Genomic DNA, 26,353 nt, shown 5'->3' on the forward strand with positions numbered 1-26,353 from the left:
AGTGTAACATCAGAATGGTTACATCCAGCCTTTAAAGGGGAACTAATGTTTTTTGCAACCTGGGCCCTATTTTCCGATCTACTTTTGTCTAAATGAGTGATAGGATGTTCAATATTTGGTATTTCTCCAGTACAAAGCTAGGGCTGACCTGCCTGCAGCCCGTGAGCATGCGCTATATTAAATAATAGGGCACTCAGACAGCGTCAAACAACGTCAAAATACGTCCATTAAAGTGCTTTTTTTTTTACACAGATAGGCTCGGATTGTTAGTATAATTATCCAACAACATAACGGAAAGAAGAAATGAACGCACAGTTTACCTTTCGCTGGATTCGGACATGTTCCTCTGCCTGTTGCAATTTTAGTATATGTGCTCTGCTGCTCCCTCTCTCTCCTCGTCCACTCTTCAGTTTCAATGCAAAAAATGCACTTTTAGTGGACGTATTTCGACGTTGTTTGATGCTGTCTGAGTGCCCTATTATTTAATATAGCGCGCACTCACGGGCTGCAGGCAGGTCAGCCCTAGCTTCGAACTGGAGAAATATCAAATATTGAACATCCTATCACTCATTTAGACAAAAGTAGATCGGAAAATAGGGCCCAGGTTGCAAAAAACATTAATTCCCCTTCAATATCTTGATGGGCAGTTTACACAGATAGTCCATAAGTGTAACATTCAGGAAATAAAATCAAACCTTTCACACATAATCCATCAGTATAACTTTTTTCGTAGGGCAGAGCTGCCAACTCTTTTCCAATGAAAGTAGCTAGCACTTGCTCCAAAAAGTCACTTAAAGTCTCCAGATGACATCATATGCTTACATGGATATTGATGCAACTTCGCAGACTGAATCACCGTGACCTTGATATAAACCTTCCAGGTAGAAACTGCAAACTGTTGTGAATTGCAGTGATATGTGAATTCAGCAAACCTGTTTATTTCTGTTATTTTCAGCCATGACTGAAACATTTTAAGATATATAGTCTAACACCATGGTTCATCCTGTCTGACATTTCTGCTGTGCTTATTTTATGTCCTGAGTTGCTTTATTACTTCCCTTGCTTTCACTCGCGTCTGCAGCAGCTGCTCCTCTCATCCATCGATCAGATCAGCTCTGATCGGAGCTCTTGATCAGTTATCCACCCCATGACTCATACTACTGCTGCTAAGTAGAAACACAGCTAAAACAACCAACGAAAGAAAAACAAACAAAAATACTATGGGATGAAAGAATAATTACATATTGTAAGCCTCATAGCATAATTGCCTAAGTCATATTTTGGCCAAATTGAGATATTTGCCTAACTCTACTCTCCTTAGGCTGCTGAGTCACTGTGCCTTACTGGCTATATCCACAGCCAATCAGAGTGCTTGTTAAATTCCATAATCACTATCTGCCCAAGTCATCGATTTGACTTAGGCATTTTTGACACGAAATACAAGTTGGCAGCCCCCGAGAAAAAGAGGGCTAAGCTGACCACAAGTGAAGCATTGGCTCTTTTCTTTGATGCATCTGGTAAGCTAGTTCATATTTCTTCAACTTTCTACACAGTAAATGCCTTTCCCCCCAATTCATAGCATCTGTGTTTGGTTCAAAGAATATTTATTTCTATTCTGTATGTGTTCAAGAGGTTATATTTGAGCTTTTTGTTTACTCAAATTTAGTAGGTCTCCCTCAACCATGTATTTTTTCTTTAAACCATTGGTATAAGAAATTATCTGCCCTCTGAAGAAGGCTTTCATTGTGTCCCACAATACAAAGCTACTAGGGGAAGAGGCACAGTTTGTTTCACAGCTTCTTTGAGCAAAGTTGGGTTCAGCTGCCACATATATGGTCCCTGGATTTTTTCAAGTATTAACAATGAGAGTGTCAGTGGGGAATGGTCTGACATGATCCTCAATAAATATTCAGTTTCCATAACTCTATGGGTTAATTGGTAAGATGTAAGAAAAAAATCTATCCCCGTATGGGAATTATGGAGACACAAATAGAAGGAGTAGTCTCTAGTTGTGGGGTGAAAGTGTCTCCAGGTGTCACAGAGGTTTAGATCTTTCACAAAGGCCAGTGTGGATCTGGCTGCTTTGGATGTTGTCACTACAGAGTCTGAGGACCTGTCTAAAACTGTGTGGCATGTCATTTCTGCCTCTACATGGTCGCACATTTCTAATTCTTCTCTGCTCTCTGCATCGCTCATGGCAGACAGGTGAGCACACTCCCACCAGTTGACTGACCCCGCCCCCCCCCCCCCCCCCCCACAAAAAAACAACTGGCTGTTTCTCTAGTCTTCCTCTTACACCAAGTGACTGAACAGTTTAATCATTTACCTCTGTCATGAATTTTTACATGTGTCTGTAAATGTGCATTTTGTGTAAATGATTTCCCACAAATTGAACAGCTAAATGGTTTCTCTCCTGTATGACATCTCATGTGTATCTTCAGATCTCCACTTTTACCAAAGCCTTTGCCACACTCAGAGCAGTTAAATGGTTTCTCTCCTGTATGACATCTCATGTGTCTATTCAGATCTCCCTTTTGACCAAAGCCTTTGCCACACTCAGAGCAGTTAAATGGTTTCTCTCCTGTATGAGATCTCATGTGTGTCTTCAGAGTTAACTTTCGACCAAATCTTTTTCCACACTCAGAACAGCTAAATGGTTTCTCTCCTGAATGAGATCTCATGTGTTTCTTCAGATCTCCTTTGTAACCAAATCTTTTCCCACACTCTGAGCAGCTAAATGGTTTCTCTCCAGTATGACGTATCATGTGTTCCTTCAGACTGCCACTACGATTAAAAATTTTTCCACACTCAGAGCAGCTAAATGGTTTTTCTCCTGTATGACATCTCATGTGTTCCTTCAGACTTCCATTTTGAGTAAAGCTTTTGCCACACTCAGAGCAGCTAAAGGGTTTCTCTCCTGTATGACATCTCATGTGTGTCTTCAAACTTCCATTTTGAGCAAAGCTTCTGCCACACTCAGAGCAGCTAAATGGTTTCTCTCCTGAATGAGATCTCATGTGTCTCTTCAGATCTCCACTTTTACCAAAGCTTTTGCCACACTCAGAGCAGCTATATGGTTTCTCTCTTGTATGAGATCTCCCGAGTCTCTTCAGATTAAAATTTTGACCGTATCTTTTTCCACTCTCACAGCAGGTAAATAGTTTCTCTCCTGAATGAGATCTCATGTGTTTCTTCAAATTTCCACAGTAACCAAATCTTTTCCCACACTCAGAGCAGCTAAATGGCTTCTTTGCTGTATGAGATCTCATGTGTTTTGTCAAATTTCCACGGTAACCAAATCTTTTCCCACACTCAGAGCAGTTAAATCGTTTCTCACCAACAACCAAATCATTGACAGAGACCTGACGATTTTTCAGAGAGTTTAAACCTGACGGAGGTTCTCTGGTCTCCGTCCAATCATCACTGTCATCAGTGTCTGGTTCAGAAGACGCTCCAGTCTTGTCATCAGTCTCAGGTTGTAAATGTGTATCTGTATCTGAGTTCCTGGCTGGTTCTGCTCCTCCACAGTCCTCTCCCTCTGCTTCTGTTTCCATCTCTTCAGTGTGTCTTTGATGAAGCTGTGAGGACTGAGGTTTCTCTTCATCATTGTCACTCTTCACAGGGACAGGAGTGAATGTGAACTTGGTGACATCATCCTCCTCCAGCCCTTGAAGCTGCTCTCCCTCCTGACTGATCCAGAGTTCCTCCTGTTCCTCTTTAATGTGTGGAGGCTCTGGGTCCTCCTGGTCCACACTGGAGCTCCACTCCTGCTGCTCAGGGGGAACCTCTTCTTTAACCACCAACAGCTGCTGGACATCTGCAGGAAACAGGAAACACACCACACACACCGATGTTACAGAGGTCAGAATGATTCTCCATAGGATGCGAGAGTTTGCCATGCATCAAATTTTATTACTGGCAGCCTGAGTAAATAAAAAAAAATATATAAAAGATTCTTCTCAACACAAATGTGGTGTTTTACTCAGGAAAACAGAGCTTTGTGTCCACGTTATTCTTAGCCCCCATGATACCTTGCATGAATTATAGATGCAGCTTCCAGCGCTGAACCAGAACAGATGTTTTCCTATCATAATGGTATGGAACGGTACACTAACAGTTTGCTAATCCTTTTTTCTGGAGCGATGGAAATAAAACATGGAACACACCACCTGTTACATCTCAGACCTCGGACAACTTGATCATACCTCTGTCAGCTCTGACTGCCATCTCACAGCATCTGTTGTTGTTTTCCTTTTTAACCAAGTGTGTTTGGGTCTCACGTAAGGTTGTCACTGTCCCGTATAATACGTGACCATCCCAAATTTAAAATGTACTGTCCTTTGCTAAATCAAAACAGAATGCAATTTGTCCCTTATTTCTGTGCACACACTGCTGCATAAACCATGTGTTCATGGTTAAAGTTTATGGGTTTATAAATCCTCATGTGCTCCAGATTCTGTTTTACATAGTGTAGTGTTATCAGAGTTGAGTTATAGTACATCACTGCCATCTAGAGGTCAGAGACAGAGAGTGTCTTGTAATAGGTGTTGTTGTTAATAAAGTAAAGTTTCCAAGTTAAACACAAGACGTGCAGTCCGAGCTCTCACTCTTTCTTGCATCACATCATAACACATAGTCGTTGTGAAGCTGGGGGCACGTTTGCACTCTCACAGTGAGACATGAACTGATTGAGAGGCACACTTAAATCTGTTTGCGTTTTGATATGTGCGCCTGTTTTACCACTCATTACACCTGCAACTTAAGAGACAGTCTGTCGTTACACAGAACAGCTGTTCTCTGTCTACTCAGCGGTTTTCTGTAGATTATCTTTACAACTCGGCTCATTGCTGGTAACTGGCGCTAGGAGTCCGGACCAAGTCTGCTTGAAGAATGAGGATGCAGAACTGACGTCCGTGCAGAAGCACATTTATTTCTCCTCTACAGCAGGAAAACATAACTTAACATAACATAACATAACATAACATAACATAACATGACATAACATAACATAACATAACATAACATAATGCAGGGCTTTCTCACAGAGACTATGCTGTAACTGGAGCCTATCTAAACACTGTAAACAGACTACAACCACCCGTAGCATGAACAGTAATATTTTCACAGTGCAGTCCTGTCCGTACACTCTATACGCCGCTTTACTTCCCACAACATCTACTACGTCACACCCACACGGCCACCGTCTTAAAGCGAAGGGCTGGTCGGTAACAACTGTGAATATGACAAGAAAGGGTGTGAGACCGGGTTTGGCAACAGGTCAGTAGCCTACGTGCTCCGTTCTATTAAAACGGTGCGTTGGTTATGTGTATCAATGTATCAATGTATCAACCAGAGCTGCAGCAAGTACCCTCTGCCTGTCCATTTTAGTAACTAGCTACTAGGGATGTAACTATTACCGATATTATGGTAAATCTCTGTTAATTTTTACACGGTAAGAATGACCATTTATGTTTAAATTAATTGCATTATCGCGGTGGATTATCAGGCTATGTAATAACAGCCTCATTCAAGTCTCGCGATGCAGGCACTGCGTGAATGTGTAGCATGTGTAAACACAAAGAAAGAAAACATGGCAGAAGGTGGTGATAGCGGCACTCAGGACATTTCCCCCCGCCCAACTAAACGCACAAAGTCTGAGGTCTGGGCGTACTTTGGGTTTCTGAAGAATGCCGAGGGACAGCTGGTGGAGGACAACTATCCTGTGTGCAGAACATTCAAAAAGAAAGTTGCTGCGAAGGGTAGCAACACTACAAATCTGCTGGCTCATCTCCGTGACCATCATCCACAGCTTTACAGCCAATGCAAGTTATGCTATGCAAAAAAAAAAAAAAAAATCGCAATATTATCGTTTACCATGATAATTTGGTCACTATAATCGAGATATCAAATTTTCCATATCGTTACATCCCTAGCTACTACTTACTGTGGAAAAACAAAACAAAACAAAACAAACAAAACACACAGTAGAATGATTACAGGGAAAGGTTAGCGTAAGAACGTGATGGCGTGGTTGCCTGGCAACAATATATGAGACACACATATATCACACACTCAGAATAGATGACTAAACACTATGTTCAATGTACTCTGATTTAATTCTACCATCTAGTGGACACTTATGTGAATACAATGTACCGAATACTGTTACATCAGCTTCCCCTCCGAAACTGGTGAAATGGCTGCACCCAATAGTAAACGTCTTGGTACGTCAGAAATGTAGGCTACCTGTTAACAGGCCATTTCTGTCGTCTTAATGTGTATTTGACGCGTTAAGACCAACATATTTGACTTGTTAATACGGACGACAAAACAGACGTTTAGAACCCTTCCGGATTCCATAAGACAACAACACCAGAGAAGCTAACGACACCAGAGAAGCTAACGCGGCGTATAATCGTCGACAGACTGAATATTTATTGAACAAACCTGCAGTTATATCATTAATAATGAACTTGTAATGTTTAATGAACAAACCTGCTCTGTGTAACCGAAGCTGAGGGTTGAAAACAGCGTCCATTAGTTTCCGTTGTCGCTCGTTCTCCTCTTTTGATCGACAAAGTTCCTCCTCGTACTCTGCTATCGTTCTTTCAAACAGCCCAAATATCTCTTTAGTAAAGAGTACAGCTTCCGGGGTAAATGAGTTAATGAGCTTCAAAATAAAAGTCCTTGGCCCTATTTCAGAAAGCAGGATTAGTGAAAACTCTGACTATGTTGAGCCTGAGATGAGGGAAACTCTGAGTTTTCCGTTTCAGAAAGCCAACTCAGCGAAACCCTGAATCAGTTACTATGGCAACCTACTCTGTGAAGCAAACCTGCTGGCTCGCAGGTTAGCCTTGGACCAAGACATTCATGCAATGAGCGGTTGGGAGGTGCATTGCACACTTACTGCCAATGTGCAATAAACCTCCCAACCGCTAAAGTGGCGCTGTGGCGCAGTAGAAAGCCGGTGCACTCATTCATTGCAGGACGAAGAAGGGGTGAAGGAAATTTCAAGACATCCCGAGATAAAATGCATGTTTATTGAACAATAACGAATATACAGACACACGGCAACCCCCGTACACCTTCCTAACATCTGTGCCTATGAGGTGAGTGCATTACATGTTTGATTTGAACGTTTATGGAGACGTGAATCGGTCTAGACCAGGAACCCCCACACGAAAAACGGGGTTCGTTTTCAAGACGTTCATGCAATGAACGTCTGGGTCCAAGGCTAGCTCGCAGGTTTGCTTCATCTAAGCCTGAGGCTGAGCATGTCGCAGGTGGGAGAAACATGGCATGTCCTTCAATGAATGAACTTCTGGACGTTGAGGCACAGTTTATTCAGAGGCTGTTGTGTAAGGACAAGGTGATTAGACCCAGTTTGGATGTCTTCCTGGAGGAGTGTCTCTATGACAATTTCACATCACAGTCTTTCGTTTATCTAACAATCTCTTCCACACAGATATATCAGATATCACACATCATGGATTTGCATTATCATCAGAGCAAATTTAATGCATTGCCCTTTGATTCTTTTCTTTATAACATCAGAGACACTGAACACATCAGAGGCAGGGTTTGTCAGGCGGTAAGAAAAGTGACTCTGGCTCTGAGAGGACTTTTGCCCGTTTTTTTGTGGTTTTCCCTGGACATAAATCAGAATCGATTATCAAAATATTTGCAACGGAGCATCGGTGGCTTAGTGGATGGAGCGGACACCCCATGATCAGACTCCCAGCGCCTGATGCAGTGGCTGTGGGTTCAAACCCAGCCTGCAGCCTCTCGTTGCGCATCGTTCCCTCTCTCCCTCAACATTACGCTGTTTTGCCATTAGATGCAACAAAAGCCCTGAAAATAATGTTAAAAAAAAAGAGGAATTCCAAAGAACTGCAGGTTTGTCAGTGTTAATCAGAAATTAATCTATGTTACATGATGCAATGATTCATGAATACTTTTCATACATTGAAAGATTCTGCGGTGTAACTGGCTCATTTACGGGACTCAACACCTCAAAATAGCACCATCTGAGCATAAAGGGGATTACGTGAATCAGAAGTCATTTCACAGCAGTTCAGCAATTCAATGAACCTCAGCCTAATATTGACAGAATGAAGAAAGTACAAGCAAAACTTAAGAATAAGAATAACTTTAGTCATCCCCAAGGGGAAATTCAATTATCTGTCAGCTCATCTATTATATGTCAAATAATAATAAAGCCTGATGGCTGTTGGTATATAGGATCTTCTGTATCTCTCTTTCTCTTGCATCGAAGAGAGAGGAGCCGTCCACCACAGTTTTTTTGGTCCATCAAGGTGTTGGAGTGGATGATCTGGGTTGTTAAGTGTGCATCTCTCCACCACCTCCTCCAGTGTGTCCAACCTGACTCCAATCACAGAGCCAGCTCTTTTGACTAGTTTGTCCAGCCGCCTTGCATCTTTGTGTCTGATGCTTCCTCCCCAGCAGACTGCAGCATAAAACAACACACTTGCCACCACAGACTGGTAAAACATCTGCAGCATCTTACTACAGATGTCGAGAGATCTGAGCTTCCTCAAGAAAAAGAGACAGCTCTGCCCCTTTTTTGTAGAGAGTGTCTGTGTTTAGGGACCAGTCCAACTTATTATCCAGGTGTACACCTTGATACTTATAGCTTGGCACCACCTCGATGTCCACCCCACGGGTATTCACTGGCTGAAGAGGGGGCTTGGACCTGTGGAAATCTATGATCATTTCCTTGGTCTTTGAGGTGTTCAGGAGGAGACAGTTCATGTGACTCCAGTCACTGAAGGCTTTTATCAGGTCCCTATATTCAGACTCCTGCCCATTCCTGATACACGCCACAATAGCAGTGATGTCCGAGTATTTCTGGATGCAGCAGGACTCAGAGTTGTATTTGAAGTCCGCTGTGTACAGTGTGAACAGGAATGGAGCCAGGACAGTCCCTTGTGGAGCCCCCGTGCTGCTCATTAATGTCCCAGAAACACAGTTCCCCAACCTGACATACTGTGGCCTTCCTGTCAGGAAATCTGTGATCCAGGAGATAAAGGAAAGATCCACTGCCATCTCTGTGAGCTTGTCTTTGAGTATGTTGGGTTGGATGGTGTTGAATGTGCTTGAAAAATCAAAGAACATGATTCTCACATAAGCACCAGCTTCCTCCAGTTGAGCTAGGGCACGGTGAAGCATGTAGAGGACAGTATCGTTCACTTCAATGTGTTGTTTGTATGCAAACTGCAGGGGGTTGAGTTTGTCTTTGACCTCAGGTCTCAGTAGGCTTAGAATCAGCCGCTCCAAGGTCTTCATGATGTGCAAAGTCAGGGCTACTGGTCTGAAGTCATTAAGTTCAGCTGGACACTTAATTTTTGGTACCGGCACAACACAGGAAGTCTATTACCCGCCCCAACTGTAGACTGAAGTGGAAGATCTTGTGGAGAGGTTGACATAGTTGGGCAGCACAGTCTTTGAGGAGCCTTGGACACACACCATCTGGTGTCTGTACAATATTTTTGTGTTTAATTTTGAGTTGCTGCCCAGTGTGTTTGGGTTCCATCAGATTACAGCTGAATAAGATGATACAGCAAATTATATTAAAATATATGAACTCTGTGTAATGTTTCTGTATTTTCTGTATATTAGACACATTAACACATCACATTACAGCACATCACCTCACATTACCTATGAACACACTATGCAGTCTGTTCCCACCACACATCACCCTGTTTAGCTGCAGCTGACGTGTTTTTATTTTTTTTCATTTTGCTGTTATTAAAATCTCCGCCACTGCCGCCATTGCAGCTACTGGGCACCCAGCATCTCCAACCAGGAGAAGTGGAGTAAAATCCTCTCCTCCGCTCCCGTTTGTCTGGTGAACGCCTCTCCTCTGCTTCCTGAAATAGGGCCCAGAATCGTTACCCGGAATTGTGGGCTTACTCAAAAAAACACACTCAGGAGGATAAATGATTTAAAATACACTTAGCCGTCCAACATTTTGATGGGCAGTTTACACAGATAGTCCATAAGTGTAACATTCAGGAAATAAAAACAAACCTTTAACTCATAATCCATCAGGATAACTTTTTTCAGAGCTGAGTGTTGCTCCATTGTTATCTGCTGTGTTAGTTGATCCAACCATTGGCAGATGATGATTTTTTTCTGATTCTTAATAGTATTGTTTTATTGGCTATAGTTCACAAGTATGGCAGAGCTGACAACTCTTTTCCAATGGATGACATCATATGCTTATATGGATATTGATAATGTCTTCACAGACAATCACTGTGACCTTGATCTAAACCTTCCAGGGAGTATTCCATCAAGCAGACTAAAGGCAAATCCAGTCTTAAATGGCCAAGTCTGGCTAATGTGAGCCAGAGTTCTGTTCCATCAAAGTGACCAAGATTAGCCTCACATCGGTAACCATGGAAACCATGGTTCTGGCTAAGCCTGATACATCGAGCTAAACTCTGGTTTCCATTCCATCAACCTGAGCCACACCTCCGTTCCATCAAGGTGGTTAACCTGAATCCCAGCCTAGTAACCATGGTAACTTATGCTGCTGGGCAATCCTGGTGTGTAGCAGGATTATGGTGAGGATTAGCTCCATCTATGATCAAAAAATATTCAATAGACAAGAACAGACACCTAAAAGACAGTTCTGCCAGTGCTTTTACACACTCACAACTGTCATGTGATGATAAAGTAATATGTAGATCATAAAAAAAACACAACAGTAAAGCCAAAATCAAACTAATAAGAACAAAACTAAAATGAAACTGAGGCATTAAAAAAAGACTGTATATGTACACCAAACCACATGAATATGTGATTGTCCTCCACCCCACTGCATTTCCAATTGGCTAGCAAATTCACAGCCAATTAAGGTCAGCTGACAACAGCCACATAAGGAGTGCATCCAAGAGAAGGAGAGGAACACACCCAGAGAGACACAGAGACAGAGCAAGAGAGAGTAAATTAGGAAATAATGGCATGCCCCTTCATCGAGGATCCTGTTGATGAGGAGGCCCACATTGTACAGAGGGCCTTCCAACCACCACCAGCCCCAAGGGTCTTCCAGGACAGGACCAACCCATTGATACAGACAGACTCCTATCTGTGGGAGAGGTACTGGTTCAGCAGGCAAAGCATATGTATCTATACAGCTTGCTGGAACCACACATTATAAAGATCACACGTCGCAGCCAGTCTCTGACCACTGTGCAGTCAGTCAGGAATGTACCATTAGCAAAGAACCTCAGTAAAGTCAGTCTGTACTGCACTGAGGTTCTTTGCAAGCGGTACACTCCTGGATAGTGTTGGTGATGCTGATAGGCTAAGTAAGGCAACTGTTTGCAGAGAGGTAAAAAAGGTGTATTTTCTATTCATTTTGATTATTTCTAGCATCACCATACATCATGCATAGGGCTTGAGATGATCACATTAACATATGGTTATCTTTTATATTTATGAATTAACCATGACACAAAGCAACCACATTAAAATGGGACACACATCATTGTGGTTTGTCTGTTCCTCATCCTATAGCACATTCCATACATTTAAGGGGATTTTCCTTATTTTGATATAATAAGGGATAGAGCTTACAATTGACTCCCAAATTTTTATTTTTTTATTAACCTTTATTTATACAGGTAAAATCTCATTGAGACCCAGGGTCTCATTTACAAGAGAGACCTGTTCCAGGTAGGCAGCAGCAGAACACAAAGTTACTGACTAACTGAACATACAGGAGACACAACACAAAACACAAACATTAAAGTAGTATAGTGCAAACTACAAAGTGCAAAGAAGAATAGGACTGGTTAAGCACATGTGCAGACCCCCACAGACTGTCTCATCAGCCTTCCTACAAGCAATTTGAAGTCCCCTAAAGGAATGAAGCTGGACAGTTTCAGCCTCTGCTGGAGCATGTTCCAGGTTGCAGGCGCAGCGTAGGAGAACGCCTTCTTGCCAAGTTCAGTACGGACTGACGGGATGGCAAACGAGATGAAGTCCAGGGACCGGAGGCTGCGATCGGACTGTTTCCGTGTCAAGTATGTGGACAAATAGGAGGGGAGCAGTCCGATGATGGATTTATAGATAAATAGATACCAGTGAGTGGTTCTGCGCATGGAAAGTGAAGACCAGTTTGTGAGAGAGTACAATGTACAGTGATGTGTGAGGGGTTTACAACCAGTTATGAATCTCAAGGCCCCGTGATATGCGGCATCCAGCAGTTGCAGGGAGTGAGCAGAGGCATTCATATATACAACATCACCATAATCCAGGAGTGGCAAGAAAGTGGCCGCAACAATATGTTTTCTAGCTTTAAAAGAGAAACAGGCTCTATTTCTGAAGAAAAACCCCAGCTTTAACTTCAATTTCTTCAGTAACTGGTCAACATGACATTTAAAAGAGAGGCTATCATCCACTGTGACGCCTAGATATTTGTAAGTAGCCACAGACTCAATGGGGGTACCCTGAGCAGACGTAATACAGGGTAGAACAGCAGGCACCTTCTTTTTATTTGAAAAGAACATAAACTTAGTTTTACCTGCATTTAGAACTAATCTGAGTTGAGACAATTGCGCCTGAATGGCGTCAAATGCAGACTGCAGATCTGTGAACACCTGGGCAACAGAAGATGCACAACAATAGACAACGGTGTCATCAGCATAAAGATGTACAGATGCATTAATATTTTGGCCCACCTCATTCATATAGATAGTAAAGAGAGTGGGTCCTAAGATGGAACCTTGCGGCACACCATTTACAGTGTTTAGGAACCCGGAGCAAAGACCATTGGACTGCACACACTGCTTACAGTTGGAGAGGTAGTTAGAAAACCAGCCAACTGCATGGTCTGACATTCCAATGGTGGACAGTCGCTGACGTAAAATACTGTGATCGACTGTGTCAAATGCCTTTGAAAGATCGATAAAAAGAGCAGCACAATATTTCTTGGCATCCATGGCTTCCAACATATCATTTTAACCTTAATGGTAGCAGTTGCAGTACTATGCTGCTTCCTAAAACCAGATTGAAAAGGAGATAAAATATTGTTCAGGCTCAGGTAATCCTTGACCTGGTCATTCACCAGCCTTTCAAGAACTTTTGCTAAAATAGAGAGCTTGGAAATGGGTCTACAATTATTCAATAAAGTGCGGTCACCCCCGTTCAGGAGAGGGAGCACGTAGGCGGTTTTCCACATATCAGGAATAACATTGCTCTGGATAGAGAGATTAAAAATGTGAGATACCGGCTGAGCTATAATGTGCGCAGCCAAACGTAAGAAGTAAGGGGGAAGGTTATCAGGACCTGCTGATTTTCGAGGGTCTAGGTCTTTTAAGGCCGTAAGAACCTCTTTAACAGAAATGATAAGAAAACAGATAATTATCTATCAACTGCATCCACTTAATAGGTTTCCTCATCTCCACTGAATTGATGGATTTAAGTAATTTTCTACAATCAGTAGATGAATGTCATGTGATTATTTCCTATAAACTGATCATTTCAAATGTCATAATCTACAATCAATTATGTGATAAATGCGATGATTCATATAAAATAGTTTGATTAAATACAACATCTGAAATGTACATAGGAATCAGTAGATAAATGTGAGAGTCTATCACTAATATTAATTTACACATTTGGTGAATTTCATTAGGCATACTTGAATTGTTAGATTTAATATGTGTTCTTATCGACATATATTTTGTCCCTTTAATGCGGGATTTATAGAACATATTATGCTGAAATGCTGAATTTTCTTTGTCACTTACGCATGTAGCCTGTCGGCAATATTCTGCCACGCCACCTCCTTTGTTTTATTAATTGCTGCAGTGTTGCCTTTTTTCGTAATTATGTCCTTATAGTCCTCATACACTTCCACAAGGAGTGTTTGCTCCGCCGTAGAAAAAGCCTCCGCTCGCTCCTATCCTTCGCTTTTTGACATTCTGCAACATTTTCGGCACTTGACTAGTGTGGGCTTTTTATTTTCCCTGGGGGCGTGCATTAGTTGAGGCTTAACAGGTGAGGCTTGAATTAGCGTCAGTTGGAGCCAGCTGATTTCACTTGATGGAACAGGTTGGCGCTAGATTGGGAGTTGGCGTTTGGTCTAACTTCAAGATTACACCTTAGTCTGGACATTTTTAGCTACGTTGATGGAATACCCCCCAGGTAGAAACTGCAAACTCTTGTGAATTGCAGAGATGTGTAAATTCAGCAAACCTGTTTATTTCTGTTATTTTCAGCCATGACTGAAACATTTAAAGAAAAACAGTTTAACACCATGGTTCATCCTGTCTGACATTTCTTTTATTTTATGTCCTGAGTTGCTTTATTACTTCCCTTGCTTTCACTCACCTCTGCAGCAGCTGCTCCTCTCACCCATCGATCAGATCAGCTCTGATTGGAGCTCTTGATCAATTATCCACCCCATGACTCATACTACTGCTGCACAGGGGGGTAAAAAACTCATGAAGAGTTCCACATGCACTGCCTTTGTGAACCCATAGAAAGATCTGAATTTCAAGAGGGGACACAGAATGATGCAGAGAGACCCAAAAGAGACCAAAAATGGCATGGGAGCTAGGTAGAAAAAAGGGCTGTTTCTATCAAAGGAGTCTGTGACTGTGAACGGGGACAGCAGCAAAACCTATCTTAGCCACATAAAAACAGCATCACCTAAACAATGTCCACATCAATTTAAGTAGACACTACATTAAATGTATTTTCAACACATAACCATGCTGTCAGACAGCCCTTCACAACTGAAAACTGATGCAGTTACAAGATGCCCTCCTAAAAGCAACGACAGTTTTTTTTTCCAGACTGAACAGCTGAATCACTTTTCTCCTTCATGAATTTTCATGTGTGTTTGTAAATTTCCATTTTGTGTAAATGATTTCCCACAAATTGAGCAGCTAAATGGTTTTTCTCCTGTATGCGTTCTCATGTGTGTCTTCAAATCTCCACTTTGACCAAAGCTTTTGCTACACTCAGAGCAACTAAATGGTTTCTCTCCTGTATGAGATCTCATGTGTCTCTTCAGATGTGAATTTCGACCAAAGCGTTTGCCACATTCAGAGCAGCTAAATAGTTTCTCCCCTGTATGAGATCTCATGTGTGCCTTCAGATTTAACTTTTGACAAAAACTTTTTCCACACTCAGAACAGCTAAATGGTTTCTCTCCTGAATGAGATCTCATGTGATTCTTCAGACCTCCACTGTAACCACATCTTTTCCCACACTCCATGCAGCTAAATGGTTTCTCTCCTGTATGACATCTCATGTGTCTCTTCAGCTCTCCACTTTGAGCAAAGCTTTTGCCACATTCAGAGCAGCTAAATAGTTTCTCTCCTGAATGAGATGTCATGTGTTTCTTCAAATCACCGCTATCACCAAATCTTGTCCCACATTCAGAGTAGCCAAATGGTTTCTCTCCTGCATGCCTTCTCATGTGAATGGTCAGGTATCCCCTGTAACCAAATTTTTTCCCACACTCAGGGCAGCTAAATGGTTTTTCTCCTGTATGAGATCTCATGTGTTCCTTCAGACTTCCACTGCGACAAAAACGTTTTCCACATTTAGAGCAGCTAAATGGTTTCTCTCCTGCATGAGTTCTCATATGAATGGTCAGGTATCCCCTGTACCCAAAATTTTTCCCACACTCAGGGCAGCTAAACGGTTTTTCTCCTGTATGAGATCTCATGTGTACCTTCAGAACTCCACTTTGAGCAAAGGTTTTGCCACACTCAGAGCAGCTAAATGGTTTCTCTCCTGAATGAGATCTCATGTGTATCTTCAGATCTCCGCTTTGAATATAACTTTTGCCACACTCAGAGCAGCTAAATGGTTTCTCTCCTGAATGAGCTCTCATGTGTCTCTTCAGATCTCCACTGTAACCAAAACTTTTCCCACACTCCAAGCAGCTAAATGGTTTCTCTCCTGCATGACATCTCATGTGTATTTTCAGAGATCCACTGTAACCAAATGTTTTCCCACACTCTGAGCAGCTAAATGGTTTCTCTCCAGTATGACGTATCATGTGTTCCTTCAGACTGCCACTACGATTAAAAACTTTTCCACACTCAGAGCAGCGAAATGGTTTTTCACCAACAATCAAATCATTGACAGGGACTTGATCATTTTTCAGAGAGTTTAAACCTGACTGAGGTTCTCTGGTCTCTGTCCAACCATCACTGTCATCAGTCTCAGGTTGTAAATGTCTATACAAATCTGAATTCTTGGATGGTTCCGCTCCTCCACAGTCCTTTCCTTCCACTTCTGTTCTCATCTGCTGAGTGTGTCTTTGATGAAGCTGTGAGGACTGAGGTTTCTCTTCATCATTGTCACTTTTCACAGGGACAGGAGTGGATGTGAACTTGGTGATATCATCCTCCTCCAGCCCTTGAAGCTGCTCTCCCTCCTGACTGATCCAGAGTTCCTCCTGTTCCTCTTTAATGTGTGGAGGCTCCGGGTCCTCCTGGTCCACACTGGAGCTCCACTCCTGCTGCTCAGGGGGAACCTCTTCTTTAACCACCGACAGCTGCTGGACATCTGCAGGAAACAGGAAACACACACACACACACACACACACACACAGACACACAGACACACACACACACACACACGTTACAGAGAAATGTTGTCGTTCATTCACATCACAGCTCAAAAACTCCTTACTGAACTTCTACAGATCTCTGAGCATCAAACAGCTTCACAGTGTTCAATCAGCCATATCAGAGTGAGTGAGGTTGAGGTGAGCTTGTAATATGTATTGTTACTCTTGTCATGTCTGGAGGCTACAGTGTGGCTCTTAATTTGCTTAGACTCAAGTTAATTATGTAAGGGATAATGTATAATGAGCCGGTGACAGTTGAAAAGTTTGCAAAAAAAAGTTTGCAAAAGCAAACTTTTTCTTCGAGATTATTAAAGATGCAAAAGGGAACAATAAAAAGCTTTGCTCACGGGAAAGGAATGTTCAAAGAGTGAAGTCATGCAGCTTAAACTAACTGGTACACATATCTCAGACAGCCTAGATATAGCCAGCAATTTTAATGACTATTTTATTATGTCCATTCAGGAACTGAGTCACAACTTCTCATAAATCTACCCTGATCAGATCATAATAAACCATGAAAGGGATCTAAACCTTCAGCCCACAGATGAGGCAAAGCTATGTAAAATCCTTTCATCTCTGTCAAGCTCCAGGACTAAGGATATTCATGGACTAGACACTGTCTTCCTCAAAAAGTATAAAGACAACCTGACCACCCCAATAACAAAGTTGATAAATCAATCTATCCAGGAAGGCACCTTTCCTAGTGCTCTGAAATCAGCTATTGTATCTCCCATATAGAAATCCGGAGATAAACAAGAAATTAGCAATTATAGGCCTATCAGTATACTCCCTGTCCTGTCAAAAGCTGTGGAAAAGGTGGTGGCGGAGCAGCTGATGGAACATCTTGAGTCCGAAGACCTGCTGCATCCCATGCAGCTCGGCTTCAGGAAAAATCACTCAACCGAAATGGCATGCTGCCACTTTCTTGAAACTATCGAACTGAATCTTGACAAAGGTGGGGTGGTAGGGGCAATTCTCTTAGATCTGCGCAAAGCCTTTGATACGGTTAATCATTCAATTCTCCTCTCAAAGCTGACACAGTATAAATTGTCCATGAATACCATATACAGTACAGGCCAAAAGTTTGGACACACCTTCTCATTCAATGCGTTTTCTTTATTTTCATGACTATTTACATTGTAGATTCTCACTGAAGGCATCAAAACCATGAATGAACACATGTGGAGTTATGTACTTAACAAAAAAAGGTGAAATAACTGAAAACATGTTTTATATTCTAGTTTCTTCAAAATAGCCACCCTTTGCTCTGATTAGTGCTTTGCACACTCTTGGCATTCTCTCGATGAGCTTCAAGAGGTAGTCACCTGAAATGGTTTCCACTTCACATGTGTGCCTTATCAGGGTTAATTAGTGGAATTTCTTGCTTTATCAATGGGGTTGGGACCATCAGTTGTGTTGTGCAGAAGTCAGGTTAATACACAGCCGACAGCCCTATTGGACAACTGTTAAAATTCATATTATGGCAAGAACCAATCAGCTAACTAAAGAAAAACGAGCGGCCATCATTACTTTAAGAAATGAAGGTCAGTCAGTCCGGAAAATTGCAAAAACTTTAAATGTGTCCCCAAGTGGAGTCGCAAAAACCATCAAGCACTACAACAAAACTGGCACACATGAGGACCGACCCAGGAAAGGAAGACCAAGAGTCACCTCTGCTTCTGAGGATAAGTTCATCCGAGTCACCAGCCTCAGAAATCGCAAGTTAACAGCAACTCAGATCAGAGACCAGATGAATGCCACACAGAGTTCTAGCAGCAGACCCATCTCTAGAACAACTGTTAAGAGGAGACTGCACGAATCAGGCCTTCATGGTCAAATAGCTGCTAGGAAACCACTGCTAAGGAGAGGCAACAAGCAGAAGAGATTTGTTTGGGCCAAGAAACACAAGGAATGGACATTAGACCAGTGGAAATCTGTGCTTTGGTCTGATGAGTCCAAATTTGAGATCTTTGGTTCCAACCGCCGTGTCTTTGTGAGACGCAGAAAAGGTGAACGGATGGATTCCACATGCCTGGTTCCCACTGTGAAGTATGGAGGAGGAGGTGTGATGGTGTGGGGGTGTTTTGCTGGTGACACTGTTGGGGATTTATTCAAAATTGAAGGCACACTGAACCAGCATGGCTACCACAGCATCCTGCAGCGACATGCCATCCCATCCGGTTTGCGTTTAGTTGGACGATCATTTATTTTTCAACAGGACAATGACCCCAAACACACCTCCAGGCTGTGTAAGGGCTATTTGACCAAGAAGGAGAGTGATGGAGTGCTGCAGCAGATGACCTGGCCTCCACAGTCACCGGACCTGAACCCAATCGAGATGGTTTGGGGTGAGCTGGACCGCAGAGTGAAGGCAAAGGGGCCAACAAGTGCTAAACACCTCTGGGAACTCCTTCAAGACTGTTGGAAAACCATTTCAGGTGACTACCTCTTGAAGCTCATCGAGAGAATGCCAAGAGTGTGCAAAGCAGTAATCAGAGCAAAGGGTGGCTATTTTGAAGAAACTAGAATATAAAACATGTTTTCAGTTATTTCACCTTTTTTTGTTAAGTACATAACTCCATGTGTTCATTCATAGTTTTGATGCCTTCAGTGAGAATCTACAATGTAAATAGTCATGAAAATAAAGAAAACGCATTGAATGAGAAGGTGTGTCCAAACTTTTGGCCTGTACTGTATGTATGTATGTATATATATATATATATATATATATATATATATATATATATATATATATATATATATATATATATATATATATATATGTATATATATATATATATATATATATATATATATATACACACACACACACATACATATATATATATATATAAATAAATATATAATAGAAATGTCTACATCCTGTTAAAGAATAAATGAAATATGTCAATCTACTCAAACTTGTCGCCAGTGCTCCAGTTGAGGGGGGGCATCCAAATAAAAATGGTCAAAATCGCCCCCTTCCCATCGCTTGTGTCATTTTATCAGTGAATGTGGTATTACTGCTATTTCAACATTCAGGAGGTTTCGCGCATATTGAATGAACAGCTGCAGCTGTGCTGTGCTTCCGTCACCAGATTCATCACTAATTCATAAACATACACAAATATTCAAGTCACAGTTCACATGTACTGCAGTGAATGCTTCTGTAGGATACTGTAAGTCACATAACCAGCCACATAAAGAAAGAAAATGAAGAAAATGTAACATTAAGAATTCCGCGTAGAGCTGGACTCGATTTCAATTTCGATTTAAATAAGAAGACTTTGTTTTCAAACCCCAAAGGCCAAGATCTAATTCTAAGCAGCCTGCTGTTGACTTATCTGTTTAAGTTTAACACTGGATCACAGTTTAAAATGTAGTTTATATTTATAAATGAACTCTGCCATGGCCTGTTTTAACAATGGACTGCTAATATCCGTCATAAAAAACGTTGAAAATTGCAATAGCTGAAATCAAAATTTTAAACAATAGTATACTGTAAATCGGAATCGCCGTCGGAGGTGGCTGCTCTGAGATGCCTGCTCAGCAGGGCGGGGGCGCTGGGTGCTCACTGACTCATGACTGCGTTGTATAATTTTATTCAGGGAAAGATAAAAGTGGCCTAAACTTCATTTTGTGGCTATACTGTCGGGGTAATTATTCAAATTGTGCACCTGTAATAACACCACTTGGTTTAATGGGTTTAATTTTTAACTTTCACTTATTCTTCAGCAGCATCAGGTAGTGTTAAAGCAGATAAAAAGAGATCCACACACACAAAAAAACAACACATTACATATATAAAACTTTATGAAGAGTCTCATGTTTCAGTTGCAGGACACTGCTGCGAAAACATCATAGAAATCTTTGGTATTTTATTGAACACTTTCACTGTTCTCATCTCTAACTGAATCATTACCACTTCAATACAGGTTAAGTAGGGGAACACAAACAACCATTCTGAAGGTAACTGCAACGGCAAATGCGTCCTGCTGCGTTGTCTGCGCATGTAGAGCCGCCCGCAATTCTCCGACCCCAGCTGAAGAGGAAAGGTGCGTAGACAGGGAGAGGCTTAAAAAAGCGTAAAGCACTGCAGCGAAGTGCTGTAAAATAACTGACATGTTTTATTTTGTAGTACTCTCACACACTGTAAGTCAAGCTATTGAAATAAAGTTTGATGCACTTTTTTCAAGCCTTATGACCCTTATGTAGGGCTGCTCGATTATGAAAAAAATAATAATCGCGATTATTTTGATAAAAATTGAAATCACGATTATGCAAACGATTGTGCAGCGCACGTGATGACTTATATTGTTTACACAGCATGTCATTTCTGTCTCTACATGCGCGTTTAAAATTCTCCTCTTCTCTTTGTGTCGCACACGGCGGAGTTTGGCCCCGATGCGCATGCACAGACACACACAGACCAACCTCTCTCGCTCTCCCTCTGCCATTTTCTGCACGCTGTTTTTGAAATATTCCGTGATCACCTGCCACTCGCATTACTCGTAGTTCACCTACTTGACTGTCTCGTGGAGTGAGAAGAGGAGAGGAGGGGAGGGGGAGGTATTGCGTATGCGTGGCTTCCAGGTGCGTTTGATTTGCAACACAAGACAACAAGAGTAAACTGACAAGAAGCGCATAATCGCTTTATGTCGATTATTTTGTTTTCATAATCGCTGAAAGCCCATATTGGCCCATATTGTAATCTAGATAAAAATTTGATTAATCGAGCAGCCCTAGTTAACGTTAATGTTAATATTGCATTGTTGAAGACAGTAACATTTAACGTGAAGGATTCATAGTTTGGCCTTCACGCGTTACGTTTTGAACAGCACTAATGTCAGGTAATTTTCTGTTATAACTCATTTCTGGTTGCATTTTCAGATGAGTATATTAAAGTGTTTTCAAAAGAAGACGAAGGTTCCCGAGGAAGAGAGTCAGGCAACATTAGATAAAGGAGAGGTGCAATGTTCTTAATTTATCATGACAGTTTTTCAAAAAATCCTGGAGGAAACCCTGTTAACTAGCCTGTGGAATAACCGCAGGTACCAGCCCTGGAAATTAACCTGACTCCTGTCTGACTGCTGAGCATGGACACTTCCTGTGTCTGCCCTTTCAAATTAAATTCCAATATGGTCCAGTCATATAGGTTTTGATTTATTTTGACAAGGCGCAGCTCCTAATTTCATGGTTGTTTGGTTGTTTTGTTTTACCTCTCTGGTCGACTAACGTTTGATCAACTATTAGGGGCAGCCTTTGTCTAAAGCAAGTGTCTGTCAAATATCCAACTTAAAACTAACTTCACCACAGTACAGCTGCCCACAGTGTTTGGACTGACCTGTAGGCCTTACTGAGATGCGAGACAGATCCAAGGGGAAAACTACGAAGACAGAGAGGCCAAACGAAGAGAAATGCAAATTACAATAGGTTGTGCTATTTCAGCACCATCATCATTTAACAGTGACCTCTAGATATTTAAGCAGCAGAAACTGCTGATAGGGTATTTCAGAACCATGGTCACCATCATGGATTTTACCAAAAACTTGCTCAAAACCCCAGTGAGATAAAGGATACTAGGGCTGTAGTCAACCAAAGAAAATCTTGGTCAACTTAAGTCATACATAATCTTCAATTAATCGATTAGTCGTGGGGAAAAAAATAGTGTGTCTGTGTCACTCTGCAGTTACACCTCCAAAACACTAGTCGGCGGTGGAGGACTGTGTTAAGTGCTGTAAAGTTTAGTTGATTCAAAACACACGTATGGCTTAACAGAGACAATTGCAAACACAAGTACACAAATTGGCTTCACTATAAATCGCAGAATTGACAGACAAACACTTGTCTTTATCTGGACACAACCCCCCCCAATACAACATGCTAATGTTATTAGCACAAATCTATGGCATTTTATGTTGTATAAATTAGCCTAGCATCTAGCAATCTTTTCATCTTCTCATATAAAACCAGGGACAACAGCAACATGTAACAAGGGTAACAGCACACATTTTGGCTCCATTACAACTCACAAGATTCACCGACAAAGCAACTGTCTTATAAACACCCCCATTTTCACAGCTTAGGCCGTGTTAGATGAGAACCCCCTGGCAGAAGTGAGAGTTCGTCTCTTCTCGACAAAAAACACAGAGTCTGTCCAATATCCAATTAAGACACAAAAATGACTTGACTCAACCTGCTTGACTCGTACCAAGGACTTGACCTGACTTGCTTGATTCTAACCACAGTGACTTGGGACTTGCAAGAGACTTGAAGGTTAAAACTTGAGACTTGCTTAAGACTAGCAAATGTGTGACTTGACAGATACCTGACTGAGGTTCTCTGGTCTCCGTCCAATCATCACTGTCATCAGTCTCAGGTTGTAAATGTGTATCTGGATCTGAGTTCCTGGCTGGTTCTGCTCCTCCACAGTCCTCTCCCTCTGCTTCTGTTTCCATCTGTTCAGTGTGTCTTTGATGAAGCTGTGAGGACTGAGGTTTCTCTTCATCATCTTCACTCTTCACAGGGACAGGAGTGGATGTGAACTTGGTGATATCATCCTCCTCCAGCCCTTGAAGCTGCTCTCCCTCCTGACTGATCCAGAGTTCCTCCTGTTCCTCTTTAATGTGTGGAGGCTCTGGGTCCTCCTGGTCCACACTGGAGCTCCACTCCTGCTGCTCAGGGGGAACCTCTTCTTTAACCACCGACAGCTGCTGGACGTCTGCAGGAAACAGGAAACACACACACAAACACAAACACACACACGTACAGATCTCTGATCATCAAACAGCTTCACAGTGTTCACTCAGCTGTGTCAGAGTGAGTGAGGCTGAGGTGAGCTTTAATTTCATAGCAGTCATTAATATGTACTGTTACTCTTGTCATGTCTGGAGCCTACAGTGTGGTTCTTTATTTGCTCAAACTAAAGTGAATTGTGTGAGAATGACTGTCCATGGGATGCGAGACCTTGCTGTGAGTCGAGTTTTATGACTGGCAGCCTGAGTAAATAAAATAAAATTATATAAAAGATTCTTCAACACAAATGTGGTGTTTTACTCAGGAAAACCGAGCTTTGTATCCACGTTATTCTTAGCCCCCATGATACCTTGCATGAATTATAGACGCAGCTTCCAGTGCTGAACCAGAACAGATGTTTTCCGATCATAACGGTACGGAATGGTAAACTAACAGTTTGCTAATCCTCTTTTCTGGAGCGATTTGGAAATAAAACATGGAACACACCACCTGTTACACCTCAGATCTCGGACAACTTGATCATACCTCTGTCAGCTCTGACTGCCATTGCAAAGTCACCCTTTATGTGATAGTTATAAATTGTTTAAAACTGATTTCACTTTTGAACCTTATCTGATTATGTTAAGAGCTGCCGAAAGAGTTTGTTTGTCTAAGTTTCGGTGTGGAAATCATAAGTTACCTATCTCTGAGCGCAGGTATGATCGTGAAAATGTCCCCCGGAAATGTACTCTTTGTTTGACTGGCAATCAAGGAGACGAATATTATTATGTACTTGTGTGTTCTTTTTTTGATAAAGAGAGAAGAGAGTTGGTCGGACAGTTCTACAGAGCAAATCCAAATATTTATAAGTTTCAAAAGTTAATGTCATCTCGAAAAGTAAAGGTCTTGTCAAATCTGTTGAAACTTTTAAAGAAAATCTTGAATAGTTTCTCTTGATTTGCTTTGACTTGTATGTATGTACACAAATTCTGTTTTATTTATTTTGCTGTGCATTGGCTGCCGCCTGTCCTGATTTGTTAATGTTTTTTTTTGTTGTCTGCCCCTTATACCCCAGGGAGGGGTCAAAAGGAATAAATAAATGAAAAATAAAATAAATAAATGAATCTCACAGCATTTGTTGTTTTCCTTTTTACCCAAGTGTGTTTGGGTCTCACGTAGGGTTGCCACTGTCCCGTATAATATGTGACCATCCCAAATTTAAAATGTACTGTCCCTTACTAAATCAATTCAGAACACAGTTTCATGGAACATAGCAGAGAAATATTAAATCAGAATTTGCAGAGGAGCATGACACAGAATGACAGGGTCCTGTTTAGGCCGAGTGTTAATCTATAAAGTTTATGGATTTATAAATCCTCATGTGCTCCAGATTCTGTTTTACATAGTCGTTGTGAAGCTGGGCGCACGTTTGCACTCTCACAGTGAGACATGAATTGACTGAGAGGCACACTTAAATCTGTTTGCGTATCTATGTGCGCCAGTTTTACCACTCATTACACCTGCCACTTAAGAGACAGTCTGTCGTTACACGCGACCATTAAGCACAGCTGTGGCTATTAATGGCGCCCATGTAGTTGTATTTTAATTATCATTATTATAAACCTAAGACAAACTATTGATGATTCATTTATAGTGCTCTTATTAAAGCAGACTTAACAACTTACTGTACTGGCTCAAATGTAAGCTAATGTAAAAGATTCCATAAAACAACGACACCAGAGAAGCTAACGACACCAGAGAAGCTAACGGCACCACAGAAGCTAACGACACCAGAAAAGCTAACGACACCACAGAAGCTAACGACACCACAGAAGCTAACAACACCACAGAAGCTAACGACACCAGAAAAGCTAACGACACCAGAAAAGCTAACAACACCAGAGAAGCTAACGACACCAGAGAAGCTAACGCGGCGTATAAACGTCGACAGACTGAATATTTTTTGAACAAACCTGCAGTTATATTATTAATAATGAACTTGTAATGTTTAATGAACAAACCTGCTCTGTGTAACCGAAGCTGAGGGTTGAAAACAGCGTCCAGTAGTTTCCGATGTCGCTCGTTCTCCTCTTTTGATCGACAAAGTTCCTCCTCGTACTCTGCTATCGTTCTTTCAACCAGCCCAAATATCTCTTCAGCAGCCGCAGTTAGTCGCTGCTGCACCAACGCTCTCAGCATTTGGACTTTAGACATGCTCACACTTTAAAAACACAACAAAGAGACTCTGCTAACACTCTTCTTTTTTTCCCTCCTCCTCCTCCTCCTCCTCCTCCTCCTCCTCCTCCTCCTCCTCCTCCTCCTCCTCCTCCTCCTCCTCCTCCTCCTCCTCCTCCTCCTCCTCCTCCTCCTCCTCCTCCTCCTCCTCCTCCTTCTTCTTCTTCTTCTTCTTCTTCTTCTTCTTCTTCTTCTGTTTTAATGGCGGGCTACAAACCAACGTTAAAGGTGCATGCCGCCGCCTACTGTATCGGAGTGTGTAACATCATGACTTTATACTGGGTTCATTTCATAGATTTAAAAAAAATCAATAAAAAATACTCATATTCTGGACATTAATCCTGTTTCATATATGTACTTAAGAACTGCCCTTTGAACCTCAGCCTGTTTCTCTCCTAGCTCTAGGAGCCCTTTGATGCTCCATTCCCTACCCATTTTGACCACACCATCCTTCAACCTTTTCCTTTCTGTAATGAATTTCCTACATCCAAATAATACATGTTCAACAGTTTCTCTAAGTCCACAAGTTTCACATTTATCTGATTCTCTCTTTTTCATGATAAACAGTGTACTGTTTAGTCCTGTGTGTCCTAGTCTTATCCTAGTGAACGTGACATCTTCTTTCCTACATTTCCCTCTGGACCTTTTCACTCTGACAGACTTTTGAATTTTGTAATATTCCCTACCCTTTGTGTCATTATTCCATATTTCCTGCCATTTTGTCTTAATTCCCTGGTGGATTATTGATTTTGC

The 26,353-nt window shown here is 41.7% G+C and overlaps 4 protein-coding genes across 6 annotated transcripts in view; all 4 read right to left on the reverse strand.

The window, feature by feature from the left end:
• The window catches only part of LOC117245837 (uncharacterized), a 277,287-nt gene that overhangs the window by 97,958 nt on the left and 152,976 nt on the right, over positions 1–26,353 (reverse strand). The gene's annotated exons all lie outside the window — the stretch shown is intronic.
• LOC117245839 (uncharacterized) overlaps positions 1–26,353 on the reverse strand; it is a 110,950-nt gene that overhangs the window by 31,098 nt on the left and 53,499 nt on the right. The gene's annotated exons all lie outside the window — the stretch shown is intronic.
• Positions 1–26,353, reverse strand: part of LOC117245847 (uncharacterized) — a 301,333-nt gene that overhangs the window by 18,696 nt on the left and 256,284 nt on the right. Inside the window, exons 1-2 of one of the 3 annotated variants that reach the window (XM_033609419.2) lie at positions 6,496–6,622; positions 2,276–3,817 (exon numbers count right to left, since the gene is read on the reverse strand). In XM_033609419.2, the coding sequence (XP_033465310.2) occupies positions 2,319–3,817; positions 6,496–6,538 (1,542 nt within the window). In that variant the 5' untranslated portion in view covers positions 6,539–6,622 and the 3' untranslated portion in view covers positions 2,276–2,318. Of the gene's footprint in view, positions 1–2,275; positions 3,818–6,495; positions 6,623–26,353 lie in introns of those variants that run through there. The other 2 variants (XM_078163882.1, XM_078163881.1) reach the window with 2 other exon arrangements.
• Positions 11,610–25,659, reverse strand: LOC144458280 (uncharacterized). Its single transcript, XM_078163868.1, has 3 exons — positions 25,387–25,659; positions 22,959–23,351; positions 11,610–16,566 (listed from the first exon to the last, which is right to left on the reverse strand). Exons 1-3 carry the CDS (start codon positions 25,577–25,579, stop codon positions 14,852–14,854), a joined length of 2,301 nt encoding a protein of 766 aa, XP_078019994.1. The 5' UTR covers positions 25,580–25,659; the 3' UTR covers positions 11,610–14,851.

Source organism: Epinephelus lanceolatus, chromosome 22 (assembly GCF_041903045.1).
Source record: "Epinephelus lanceolatus isolate andai-2023 chromosome 22, ASM4190304v1, whole genome shotgun sequence".
In the NCBI taxonomy this organism is placed as follows: domain Eukaryota; kingdom Metazoa; phylum Chordata; class Actinopteri; order Perciformes; family Serranidae; genus Epinephelus; species Epinephelus lanceolatus.

Excerpts from the sequence above, each read along its gene's own strand:
- LOC144458280 (XM_078163868.1), bottom strand. The coding sequence starts at position 25,579 with ATGTCTAAAGTCCAAATGCTGAGAGCGTTGGTGCAGCAGCGACTAACT. Across the intron at positions 23,352-25,386 it reads GCTTCGGTTACACAGAGCAG|ACGTCCAGCAGCTGTCGGTG; the intron begins GTTTGTTCATTA and ends TGTTTCCTGCAG. Across the intron at positions 16,567-22,958 it reads GACCAGAGAACCTCAGTCAG|ATGTCCAGCAGCTGTCGGTG; the intron begins GTATCTGTCAAG and ends TGTTTCCTGCAG.